This window comes from Pochonia chlamydosporia, chromosome 1, assembly GCF_001653235.2.
Source record: "Pochonia chlamydosporia 170 chromosome 1, whole genome shotgun sequence".
Lineage (NCBI taxonomy): Eukaryota > Fungi > Ascomycota > Sordariomycetes > Hypocreales > Clavicipitaceae > Pochonia > Pochonia chlamydosporia.
Genome location: NC_035790.1, coordinates 4,272,379 through 4,285,237, shown reverse-complemented (window position 1 = coordinate 4,285,237; position 12,859 = coordinate 4,272,379). Strand labels below are relative to the sequence as shown.

General features: G+C 49.3%; 5 protein-coding genes across 5 annotated transcripts; 2 read left to right on the top strand and 3 right to left on the bottom strand.

Moving 5' to 3' along the window:
* Window positions 1–743: 743 nt before the first annotated feature.
* On the bottom strand, window positions 744–2,484 carry VFPPC_01097 (histidine acid phosphatase family protein; the record flags this gene model as incomplete). Its single annotated transcript, XM_018280986.1, has 3 exons — window positions 744–1,739; window positions 1,909–2,328; window positions 2,416–2,484. 3 exons carry the CDS (start codon window positions 2,482–2,484, stop codon window positions 744–746), a joined length of 1,485 nt encoding a protein of 494 aa, XP_018149460.1.
* Window positions 2,485–3,470: 986 nt separating this feature from the next.
* Window positions 3,471–7,668, bottom strand: VFPPC_01096 (JmjC domain-containing protein; the record flags this gene model as incomplete). Its single annotated transcript, XM_018280985.1, has 2 exons — window positions 3,471–7,339; window positions 7,398–7,668. The coding sequence occupies 2 exons, from the start codon at window positions 7,666–7,668 to the stop codon at window positions 3,471–3,473; spliced, it is 4,140 nt and encodes a 1,379-aa protein (XP_018149459.1).
* A 1,285-nt stretch (window positions 7,669–8,953) lies between these two features.
* VFPPC_01095 (para-hydroxybenzoate polyprenyltransferase precursor) lies at window positions 8,954–9,433 on the top strand (the record flags this gene model as incomplete). Its single annotated transcript, XM_018280984.1, has 1 exon — window positions 8,954–9,433. The coding sequence occupies one exon, from the start codon at window positions 8,954–8,956 to the stop codon at window positions 9,431–9,433; it is 480 nt and encodes a 159-aa protein (XP_018149458.1).
* Window positions 9,434–9,670: 237 nt separating this feature from the next.
* Window positions 9,671–10,170, bottom strand: VFPPC_12998 (40S ribosomal protein S23; the record flags this gene model as incomplete). The annotated part of the gene is made up of 2 exons (XM_018290775.1): window positions 9,671–9,849; window positions 9,912–10,170. The coding sequence occupies 2 exons, from the start codon at window positions 10,168–10,170 to the stop codon at window positions 9,671–9,673; spliced, it is 438 nt and encodes a 145-aa protein (XP_018149457.1).
* Window positions 10,171–10,579: 409 nt separating this feature from the next.
* Window positions 10,580–11,368, top strand: VFPPC_01094 (hypothetical protein; the record flags this gene model as incomplete). Its single annotated transcript, XM_018280983.1, has 1 exon — window positions 10,580–11,368. One exon carries the CDS (start codon window positions 10,580–10,582, stop codon window positions 11,366–11,368), a length of 789 nt encoding a protein of 262 aa, XP_018149456.1.
* Between the last annotated feature and the right edge of the window lie 1,491 nt (window positions 11,369–12,859).

Genomic DNA, 12,859 nt, shown 5'->3' with positions numbered 1-12,859 from the left:
GAGTCAACGAAAGCACAACTCCCCATGATTCATACAGTTCTCTTCAACCTCTCTGCCCTGGCACAGCCGGAGCCAGTTGATTCCTCGCTTGCTGAATGGAAAAATGCGGACGAAGTGGCGAAAAGACAGTTCTGAGACGATGAGAAGGATTTCTACCACTCAACTCTGGCCCGCCTATTCCAAGGCTTTTCGGTCAATTGGGCAGTTTACAACGAATTTAAGAACATACTTAAGTACGCGGCGCCTTGGATGTTAGCCCAGAGGATTTGTCTCTCTGGTACTATCATCAATTTCCCATGCATTCCATGAGCAAGGCAGCCGCTAACGGACCAGTTGCCTACGACATGTCGGTGGAAGATCGCCGAGTGTATCTAAACAATGAGCTCAGTTTTACATGAGAGCTTCGTAAAGAAATTTCTGATGTGAAGTGGACCTACGAAGCTGTTGCTGGGTATTTCATTGCCGAGAAAAGTTGAAGTCCAAAGCGTACCCTGAAACAAAGAGAAATATTCTAATTAATTGAACGGCTTCAACGCCCACAAAAGCTCGATGGTACACGCGAGGGCGTTGGAAAGTTAAGAGATGAGCTTGTCATTGCGTAAGCATTCTACACGCGAGGATTCTAATGAATATACGTTTTGCACAACAGAGAACATCGCCCCCCCATTATCCCGGTTCCGCCTGGACCTCGATTAAAGCAAACCCGGGGGGATACTGTAAGTAAACCTATAGCTCAAACAAACCTAGCTTTGGCATTTAGACTTTATTGCCCCCCCAGATTTGCCGACCAAAGCCTCAAGGTAGTCCAACAAAACTTCGGCTGGCACCATATCCAAGCGGCCAAGGTTGGGATTGGAGGATTGAAAGACCTTGCCACCAAACAAGACTCGAATATAATATCCCGATGGCTTAGATGAAGGGCCATTTGACGGAAGGGGTGATGCCGTTGGGAGGTTAGACCAGCAGGCGCAGGCCGACGACAGTTGAGGATGATCAGAACACTCAGACGGGAACGGCAGCGCTGGAGTTGGCGAAATGCTACTCGGATCAGGCAAATTGTGACAGAGTGTATTGACTGATGTAAAATGTCGAATCATATGTCGGAGACAATTATCATGGCGACAACTTGGTGCTGCCAGAGGTGATGATGGATGGGGATTTGGTACATGTTCCTTTCGCTTGTATAATTCAAAGACGACTTCTGAGCCCATTCCAGGCCACACCATTTCATCAATCTGCAAGATGGAGAGTAAGCGAGAAACGGACCCATCGTGCGCTATGTTATGGAAATATCTCGTGGTACTCGAGCCGCTGATCACGTCGCGCAAATGGATAACAAGTTCTCCGATCCAGATCCCAAGAGATAATGCACTAGCTGGTAGTGATGATGGGTGGTCTCGGTATATCTGACTGTATTCCCAATTGCCCATGCGGTAGACTGCATCTGCATGCTTTTGTGAGACACATGAAGTGGAGTTATGACCGTCAAGTAGCTTGCAGGGTAACGGTTTTGCATGACATTGCCTAGCCGAGAGGTTGTCATAGTAGTGATCAAAAGAAGAATGGAACCCGCCATCACTGGCAGGTACACCTGAAATACCATCCAGCGCGCTGAACAAGTTCGCAGACGCGTCTAGGTGCTTTTGCCACTCAGGATTCCGGTTTGACTTGATATCATTGAAGAGTGCTTCGGCTGTGCCGCAAGAGTACTGCGGCTCCAAGCTATCTACCCCCAGTGCCTACAGACCGTTTTATAACAGGTGTTAGTCTCGAGTTTTAGATGGCCACATAACGAAGTCTTCGGAAGTAAAATTGGTGCTATGAAGGGTGAAGAAATCAGAAGAGTAGCGAAATACGAACAAAATTGGTCTGACAAAAGGGGAAACTTGTCGTCCATGTATAACATACCTCAACAATGAGTGGAAACGGATCGCTGGTCGACCACATGCCGTTTATAATCATGCCAGCGACTTGGCTTGTGATGACATTATTCGTGACACGATATCGCACAACGGATTTGTAATCGGAACCTTTGGCGGGCAGAAAGCCCAGCATCCCATGATACACGGCGTTCAGATCAGCGCCATGTTGCCACGAGTCGTCCAAGCCGCTAGATGTTATTTGGGGGAAGTTGCAACTCCCAATCCAACCGGACGGCACAAAGGGGTTAAATGATGAGGTGTGTCCTTTGCGAAATACCGGGGTAGCTTTTTTCCCTAGCACAGATTCGCCATACAGATACAATCGTGAATCGTCGCAGTCCCATGTGTAGGATTCTACCGGAAATGCGTTGGATGCGTACGGTGTTCGCTTGTGATGCCTGTGTATCTACGGAAATGAGCCAGTGATTAAGACATCTAGGCAGTACGATCTTCCTAAGAATTAAACAACCAGGTTCGTATGCTCACAACGTACCAGTTCGACATACTGTAGTTCAAACGCAGGATCGGGCACCACGTACTCCGCTGGTCGAACATGAGGCATATTGCACCAATTGTATCTTCCGTAGTCTTGTTCGGGCGTACTGGAAGAATTAAAGATGAAACCATATACTCCATTAGAATCAAGGGCAGATGTTAGATTATTGAGCTGCGTTTTGGAAGGGGCGTGCCAGTTGGTGTCAATGGCTTTGGCGACTTGAATGTAAGGAAGTGTGGCGGCCACCACAACGACCAACAAATGTTTGACAGAGAGCTCCATACTATTTTGTGCGAGCTCAACCCGAAGAAGACAAAGAGACAATGGTGGACCAGGTGAAGAATTCTCTCATACTCGCTCAGTACAACAAACCTAGATGTGTGCGATCCAGAGCAGCGACTCCATGACGGGGCTGGGGGATTGCGGTTTATTTAACCTTGAGTTAGCCGAGAGTGCTTGCCCGAGTTATTACATTTCGAGTCCGCACGTGGCGGACTGTTTGGATACCTACCTAGGTACGTAGCCAGGTCACGACCCAATCAGAAATGCCAAGTTGTAAATCAGGATACTTATGACCAAAATACAAGCCAATTGACAGTGCAATTGGTGTTCTTCCCTGCGACGCATTCCACCCGAGTACACCGCAAGGTGGTCTGGTGGTAATCTCCTCATGTTGAGTAGCTTACATATGTCAAGTAATATACTACACTGGCATGGTGTTTGATGTCAAGTGGCAAACCTGGTACAAAATGAACCAGATGCCTGCCACGTGGTTCTCCTCCGCCAGGCGCGGCTGCATGAGCATTTGATGGATTGGGCCAGGACATATTCCCACAACCCCAATACAAGCAAAAATTTGACCAAATGTTACAGCATTGAGAAGTGGGCTATTGTGATGTATGCGATGTCTGGTCTACGTACCTAGGTAGGTAGGTACTTAAGTAGTTTAGTTCTAAGTTGTCTACTGATACAGTATTGATAGGTTAACATAAAATAGCCCTCTGTGAGTCCGCTGGCACAGTCAATCTTAAAAAGCACATTTTATTGTAACGTCAAGTGGCTTGGCGGTGATTGCGGCCGGGACCGCTCAGACGTCCTCTGGGGCGTCCTCTGGGGCGTCCTCTCCCCCTTCCCCTTCCCCTTCCATGATTTAGGGCAAGGGAACTGATTCGGGATGAAGCATTTTGCCTCATGGCCGCTCTGTCTGCGGGGATGTCACCATCACCACTCTCGTCACTGGATGATACCATTGGGTCAAGATTATTGGAGCCCGCGTCCTCGTCGCCGCTGGATACCACATCCGTTAGGCGAACAATCGTTTTCTGGCCCGTGGCAGACGGCTTGGAAATCAACTTATGCTGGTTGGCCATTTGGCTTGATGGGCTCGAAGATGAGCTTTGCAAATCCTGCGGCGTATCACTGCGATTGCTTGCTTCGTGACAAACGCTCGGTGACTTGGACTGGCTCTGGCTCCAAACTGCAGGGATCGGTGTTTCACGAGGATCAAATTCGGCGTCTCCGTCCTTCCTTGACGTACTAGTAGCCGTTCTTCGCTTCCCAATTTTGAACCTCTTCCCTTTGAGGGCTAGTCTTTCTGCCATTGACATGAATGGCTGGTTCACAGACGTCGAGTTCCTTGGGTGAAGGACCACGTTCGTGTCTGACTGTAGATTGTGATCTTTAGCGGAGGACCGTATCTTGGCGCGTTTATCACTGCCTAAGTCTTGGGTTCTTAGTTCTTGGGATACCATGTTCTTCGTAATTCCCCGTGCCGGTGATCTGCCATCATACTGTTGTGCGGTTGACGTGGTGGGTGGACCAGTTCCTGACTGCCTGTTACCATGGCGAATTCTGTTCAAGATGCCGGAAGGCTGCTTTGGAGATCTATCCCATTCCTGCAATGTGGCCATTTCCGCGTCGACGGGTAGATCAGGCTGTCTGAGTGAAACCACTAGTGACTTTCTTGGGCGACCGCGACCGCGACCACGCCCGCGCTGTGAAGCAGGGGTGTGTATTGGAGGTGCCGGTTCGGTTGTCGGCCTTGCTTGCTGGATCCTTGAACTAGGTTGTGAGAGTGGCTTTCGGGGGCGGCCGCGTCGTTTGCCACTATAGGTTGGCTTCAGCTTCTTCGACGTGGCCGATAATTCGTGGCCGAGGCCATTGGACTGAGCGTTGCCGCCGTTGTCACTTTGGTCTTCCGAGATTTGATGCTCTTCAGAAGGATCTGCAATTCGATCATCTGTGCTGATTGCATCCTTTGGCTCTTCATTATTCATACCACTGATGTCTACTTCCATATCAGCATCATCGACTTCCACATATGACGCCAAAGGCCTTGCATGACGTAAGGCAGGTTCGTTGAACATGGGCTCTTGGGAATTCTCCGTCACCGCTGCTCCTGGGAATTTATTGACTGCATCCAAGGAATCATATTGAAAAGTTTTGGATCCTTGCCTCTTCTGGGGTAAAGTTGACGACGTAGACGAGGCCACATCGAAGAGGGCTGGGTCCATATTGTCCAACATGTCTGAACCACTCGCACGCCGAACCTTTTTGTAATTTGATTTTCCAATAACAAAGTCCGGGTCTTCATTTTCTCGCCTTGCTTTCCGTTTGGCTGCTCGAATAGTCTTCTTGACAGAATCAGGTACGTCGAGGTCAGCCATGTGTATGGTTCCAATGGGAGGTGCTTTGTATGGATCAAAGAGGATTTTATCGGGCGTGTCATCCTGTTCATAGTATCCCATTCCTATACCATAGCTTGACGCCATGGACGGATCGGGGTAGTTAGACCTTCCATCTTGTGTAGTTGACGCAACCACTGCCAAGTCTGCCTGCTGCTCTACCCCGGTTGAGGCGTGCGCATCTCCTTCATATTTCGTTGGGAGGGCGGAGTAGTCGTGAATGTCTTGCGCTTCGAGTTCCTGATGCTCTGTGTCAGCGGCTACGCTGCTTTGATAGCACTCCCCGCGTCCTAGAAGAGCAGCTTCGTCCTCGGATCTGCTCAGCGTGCTTCTTGCCTTTGCGTGATCTGCTTGTTGGCGTAACTTCTGCATTCGCCGACTGTTCTTGCTGCGGCTTTCTTCTCCTGCAGCTTTAAGCCAGGACAAATTATGCACGCGGAAGTCGACTAGAGCCTCAACGCTCCGGTCATCGGCAACAGGGCGAGTATCATGTCCAAGAGAGGTATTCTTGGGAGTATAGGGGTTCGTGTTTCCTGCCCGGCGGCAATAGCCGCAATTACAAATGCCAAGACATTTAGGGCACTGCCAATTTTCGTCTTGTAAGACCGACTGGGGCATCATGTCAAAAGCCCTATAGAGAACGCCATAACAATATGCCTCCGCGCATTCGGGATTGGAACATTCGTGAACTCGATAGCTGTAGTCTTTGTGACAGCATACGTGGCAACGGCGGACTTGCCCCTGTTTCTTTTTTCTCTTAGGTTTCTTTTTAGGACCATCCTCGATATCCCCCGGGTCTGAATCACTTGGAGCTTTACCATAGTCCTGTTTTGTGATATCTTTCCATGGTCGCCTGATGAGAGCCTCCTGGCATATCTGTGCGACTGACTTTCTTGCCGACTTTTGTCGAGCAGCCTCGAACGGCGGAGGTGAGCGTTGTAAATCGACAAAGCCATCATTGATGATGATCATCTCACGCCACAGTTCGTACTTCTCGCTAAGTTGAGCCCAAGACCACTGCTCACACCATTGGAGGCCGGATACGCACGCACAAGAACGCCCCATAGCGTAACATTCCATGCACACATCATATGCATCCTCATCGCCGCTGGCAAGAATTCTTGTGCAGTGTTTGCAAGTGAGAAAGCGGTTGAATATGTTGGAGCGGCAGTAGGAGCAAGTAACGCATGAGTCAAAGGCTAAAGATTCCACTTGCTTCTCTTTATACGCAAAGGCTTCCTCCACAAGGATTTCTGTGAAAAGATTGAACAAGGATTTGAAATCCCCAGCAAGCTGTCTTGCCCGCGGAGAATTTCGGACAATGTCCCTCCCGATTCCCATAAAACTGGTCTGATTCATGTCTTCTTGTCTTTCGATGTCCTTCAGTAGGTGATAGTATTTCTGGAGTGTGAAGTAGATAATCGCCTTGTTCTTGTACTGCTCATCGCGACACACTAGTCTAGCTTTTGGAAGAGCTTCGCGTAATGCCAAGCGAAGAGTCTCAGGAGTGATTCGGTTCCAGGCTACTTTCATTGTCCTTGTGCCTCTATTCCACACCTGATGCGCCGCAAGTGGTGGGATTATTATGAAATCACCAGCGCGCTGTTCCACAAGGTAAACGTCAAAGGGGGCCTTTTTCCAAGCATTGATTTGTGCAAAATGCTTTTCGATTTCGATATCATGGCCGAGCATCGACAAAAAGTATTCGCGAACCACGTCGCGATCTTTACTCTCAGTCATGAACCAGATCGAACTTCCGGACTTCTCGCCAAAACTGTCGTCCGAAGCTTCTACCATGATATTATGCCCAACAGAGGCACACATTTCCCGATGAGCTGGTGTGTACGTGCCTTCGTGGCCAATATAGCACATCAAATTTTCAGCTCGCATCTCCTCTGGTAAGCTTGACATAAGGTCACCTGCGGGAGCAGCAGGTCGTCCGCCTGGATACAGCTCCCTGTCCCGTCTCGTGCCTGCAGAATCCATTTCTGCAGTATCTGGTGAAAGAGGCGCTGCAACATTTTCATTGAGATAAAATAAACTCGGATGCAATACTCGTTGTAGTGCATCTCGCCACTCATCCGGGCAATCAATATCCTTCAAGTAAAGTCTCTGCCGGCGCTCATCTCGGAAGTTTTGTGGAGTCCATTGGTTCGTCAATTGCTTCATCGACCTGAGATAATGTCCCGTCGTCATAGGAATATCGGCACCGGCTGTAATATCGCGCACATTTTCCTCTGTGGTAATGGTGAGGTTAACTTTGAAATCGTCCACAAGCAACATGGTAAAACGTACGTTTTTTGTCATAAGCTTTCTCTAGCCATTTGACGCTGAAGAGGTCCTTTGATAACAATGCATCCCAGCCATCGATGACGAGCGGTTTGCCCCCAGTGATAACATGGATTTGGATGAGCTTCTCAAACCCTTGTTGGCCAAGATTGAGTATTTGAGACCTCGAAACCCTTTGGACCCATTTAAAGTTTGGCGTCCTGTCTGCCAGACCATGTAGGTCAAGATCTGGAGGAATGGGGTCGAATTTTGCTTGCGGATGTAAAGAAGTTGGCATCTCCGTGATGCAGAGAGTTGCTCATGAAACTCCACCAGTCGCGCTGCTTGCCGAGTGTCCTCGATGGGAGGAGAACGTCAAAGGGTCCATATAAGCTGCCAGTACTTGCCTTTGGTAGGGAGTTAGATCATAAAGGCTATGCAGGAGGGCTTGGGAGGAAGTGAATTGGAAAGTTGCAGCTGGGCTGTTCTCGACACCGAATGATGTTCGACGCAGGTAAGTGACTGATTTATCGCCCAAATAGCACTCTGTACTGTCGCGACTGGTTTTCTGCTTAGTCACCCAGATGGGTGTTCGACAGCCCCACCAGAAGCAACGAAAGTGGCTGTCACATGGTGATCACTGTGATTGATTGCCAAACAATCAGGAAGTCCTGAAACGCAAAGGTACGTGTACGTGGCCGCCAACATTGCTTTGAGTTAACCAGAAATGTTTCAATAGTACTGTGTGCGAAGAGCGACAACTTCGTAGGCGGTTAGTCATCACAACTCGACGGACTTCCCGGCTTTTGAGCCCCTATTACCATCTGCCTTTCTCAAAGATGAGACTGCCAACTCTATCGCAAATATCATGCGTCGCATCTCCTGCTTCCAGGTCGCCTCGATTCGCAACAGTGCCGAAAATATCTTACCCTGGGAGAAGAGCCATAGATTTGCGTCTTCTTCAGACTGGGCTGCTCCTCCGGCAGGCTGGTAGACTGTATCAATCCCGTCTGCAACATGGACCTTCAAGAGCTGAGCCTCACCAGGCCAAGCCAGACAACCATGTTCCGCTTCCAGACTATCAGCCACCGAGGTCTGGAATTCTTGCAATAATTCCAGCCTCATGGGTCCCATATGCAGAACTCATCCGGATTGACAAGCCCACAGGCACGTATTATTTGTATTTTCCTTGTCTCTTTTCCACGCTCATGGCAGCTCCGATCATAACACCAGTTGCCCCACTCAGCACAGTCGTGGGCACATCACTACTTTTCTTCTCTGGTGCGCTGATAATGCGAGGAGCTGGATGTACTATAAACGACCTATGGGATCGAAACTTAGACCCCCATGTCGCCCGTACTAGACTTCGACCAATTGCTCGTCGCGCCATATCTCCTTTTAAAGGCCTTGTGTTCACTGGGTTCCAACTTCTAGCCGGTCTAGGAATCTTGGTCCAATTCCCAATTCCTTGCCTATTTTATGGCATACCAAGTCTCTTGTTCGTGGCAAGCTACCCTTTGGCAAAACGAATCACGTATTATCCCCAGTTCGTCCTAGGTCTAACGTTCTCATGGGGCGCGATAATGGGGTTCCCGGCCTTGGGCATAGATCTATTGTCAAATTGGTCTGCTTTAACAGCTGCAGTATGCCTCTATAGCTCTAATATTGCCTGGACAGTCCTGTACGACATGATCTATGCTCATATGGATATCAAGGATGACGCCAAGGCTGGGATCAAGAGTATAGCCCTGAAACATGATGCGCAAACGAAGCAAATTCTTACAGGGCTAGCTGCAACACAGATTGCTCTTCTTGCTGCAGCAGGCACTGCCGCCGGTGCTGGGCCAGCCTTCTTTATAGGGAGCTGCGGGGGAGCTGCCATTACTTTGGCTCTCATGATCAAAAAGGTCAACTTGAAAAGCGTCAAAAACTGTTGGTGGTGGTTTGTGAACGGATGCTGGATCACAGGCGGCACCATCAGCCTGGGCCTGGCGGCGGACTACTTCATTCGGCTTTCAGAGGACCATACTCATGGCCAGAACAAGGATCTTGGGCCACTTTAAGAGTAGAGGCAAAATACGCCGTGTAACACTTCTAGAATTGTACAACATCACACAAGAACTTCCTATTAGATGTACTTTCATGTCATGTTTCAAAACGGGACCTTCATTGCAGCTGTAGAATCTAGTCCCCCCATGATCAAAATCAACCTGTGATGCCAATGCAAGCAAGCCATTGTGACTCCTCATGCGTAAAAGTTGACCATTTAGTTTTCCCTCCCTCATCCACATCTACACCTTTTAAGAACGAGGCTTCTCTTTCTTTTCCTTCCACAGGGCCAACAAACCAACTCCCGAAACCTTGACGACCTTGAATCGCACACCTGGAATATCACCCTTCGCTTTGCCCTTTCGACCGAACCCAGCCAGGAGGACTTCATCGTTTTCGTCAACGAAATTCAAGCAACCGTCGTTGGGAACTTTGAATTACAATTAGCTGACGAATTCTCCGTAAATCACAGTCCATGTTGTGGCAACATACCAAAGGCAGTGACCTTCTTGCCATTCTTGATCAACTGCACACGCACACACTTTCGAATAGCCGAGTTGGGTTGCTTGGCCTCAACACCAACCTTCTCCAGCACAATTCCCTTAGCGTGAGAAGAGCCACCGAACGGAGATGATTTGAAAGCAGTGCCTAGGGCACGCTTCTTGTAGTGCAGGTCGGCCCATTTCTGGTCCTTTCGGTTCGTTCGCAGCTTTCGCGCCGCGTTAAGACCACGGGGTTTGCCTCCAGCCATGATTGCTAAGTTCAAGTTAGTAGGAAGTTCGGGATGACAAGATTTTTCTCGAGATGGTTGCGGCTCGAATTGTGGTGAACGCACCGATTTCTGTCGTTACCGCTCGGCGATGGTGATGATGACTTGGAGTGAAGCAGCAGAAAAGTTGGGTCAACCTACCAAATTTGATGGTAGGGTTTCCGGCCCTAGCGAAAAGTCGCCCATTGTTAGCGCGCAGTGCAGGGGCACAGCACGTGATTTACATGGTGACCTTGATCGACCCATCACCACGGCTTCTAACCATTCCATTCACAGCAAAAACAGTGGGCCCACAGGTGTCTCATGATATTCCACTTGATGATGTTGGGACATCGGGCTGCCTGTTGACCGGTCCGAGTATCAGTGTCCATTTAAAATATCCATATCATTGATGTCAGAAATCAAAGGGAGGCAACGGGATCCTCCTCCGGCCCTGTTTCTCCATCCATCCCCTGGCGCGTCGCATGTTTCTCTTTCCAATCTCTCAGCTCCTCCGGGTGGTCTGCCCATCTTGAGACGGGATCACTCAGCGTTGGAACATGGCACATCTCTTCGCTCCGGGACGGCTCTACCGTCCGATCCGCACCGAACTGGTAGAGCAGGCAGCACACGGAGTACGGATAAGACTGACGCGCTATGGGCGGAGATGCAGGCCACACTGGAGGAGGTCGAGCTATCAGCGTCTGGTGGTACGCATGTGTTTGGGCCAGGGCATGATCAAAAGCTTTCAGAATTACGTTCTGCTCAGATAAGTCTCGCACAGGCTTGGGCAAGGAGCGAGGCCGATGAGTCTTTGGGATTATCTTTTGGAGATAAAGAATCACCCTCTACTGGCGGCGAGGTTCGTAATTTACGCGGCGTTTTCGTGGAGCCTCCCAAGTCAAGTGGTACCGATGGAACAGATCATGCTAGAGGTGTCAACGAGGCATCGGGTGAAGTTTCTGATAACAGGAATGAAAATACTTCGCCCTTGAGCTCTCAGGCAGCAGGAGAGCCAGAAATGGACATTGTGCTCGGCAGGAAAAGAAGAGAGGCCAATGACAAGTACTTCCAGCGGGTCAATGATGGTGTCATTGATGTTGTGGCCAAATTGGAAGAAGTTGCTGTAGCTATGCGAGCAGTTGAGCAGGAGAGCCAGGACGTATGGAACGAGGGTGTTGTTTTCGACACATCACAATAGGAAAATTCGGTCAAGCAGACCTCTGGGACTCGCAATGTATCTCTGTATCTGTGCAGCTTCAAGAGTGCGAGTGGCAATGGGACCGTTGTGTGACCTTTGGTATGGGTTACGACGACGCAACAGCCCGAACTCCCAGCCTGTCAGGTTGATCCTTAAGGTGGCATTGCTGTGCATGATTGAGTACGTCACTCCTCAAGCTGATGTTGGATCTGCTTTACCCTGTCTGAGGTCCCAATAGTTCGTAGATACCAGCCACGCATTCGCAGCAGATGGGACATCTGGACCAGATTGGAAATTAGTATCTAAGCTGCAAACATTGGTTCTCAGGACTTGGCCAACTGCGCCCATGCGGTCCCTAGGTACCTACCTAGTACGTATTATGCCGCAAATATGCACCATCCAGGCACTCCACGATTAGTACTTTCCAATTGTTTGCCGTCAGACGGTGATCTAGGTGGGGCTTGGTTGTGTTAGCCACCTTCCGGTTGTGGCAGCTGGAACATTGAAGGCAATGCGTCTGGTGTACCAGTGACACCGGATTTATATAGCGGCGGATGTCGGTGCCCCATAAATGCACCTCAACTCCCATTGCCCTGATTTACATAAACTACGACCTGCAACCACACCCAAAAGACACATCGCCAGCCACCCGTACCAAACCCCAATACTGTCATCGCCCGTTGCGCCCGTTGCGCGAAACAGGTCTACGCCATTCCGCAGTTTGAATCTCAGCGATTACCATGAAATTGCTCTTGAATCTAGCTATCGCCTTGGCAGCCCTCCCTGGCTCCTGGGCCGTGGATCAGAAAAAATCAGCCATTGTGTATTTCGAGGATCCTAACACCCCCGACTCTGTCATAGACAAAGCAAAGGACACTATAGAACAAGCCGGAGGGAAAATTACTCATGCTTATTCCCTCATAAAGTGAGTTTGCAGAATGAAAGCCCTGATACCTAAATTGACTCATCATGAATAGGGGGTTTGCAGTGATTGCTCCAGAAAAGGTGCTGGAAACAGTCCAGTCATTGGGGAAGGAACATTCTATGAGAGTTGAGGTGGACAAGATGGTTTCAACGCAGTGAACAAACTGTGCGTTACTATGCAGGTGTTTACGGAATCATGAAATGGAAAGCAAAACAATCTTTGGGTTTGGTACTATGTAATGAATATGGGAGGAGCTGTCTTTTATTATTTGTGTCTTTCTGCGTATGATACCCGCCGTACACAGGCGACTATGAATATATGTACATTCAAAATGCTTCACTTGCTCGCTTCATATCACTTTGTCTCAGCGTGGCATGCGCTTTCCATTATGTAGCGAGACCGTCTAGGCCATTAAAAGGCAGCCAGAAGGTTGAAATCGAAGATATCTACAACAGGTACTCCGTAGGCCGGTGTCAGTTGTACCGCCAGGGTTTGGCCGAGAGGACCAAGCAAGTGGGACCGAAATTGGGTTCGTGACAGCATCACTGGGAATCTAGGTTGTGGAT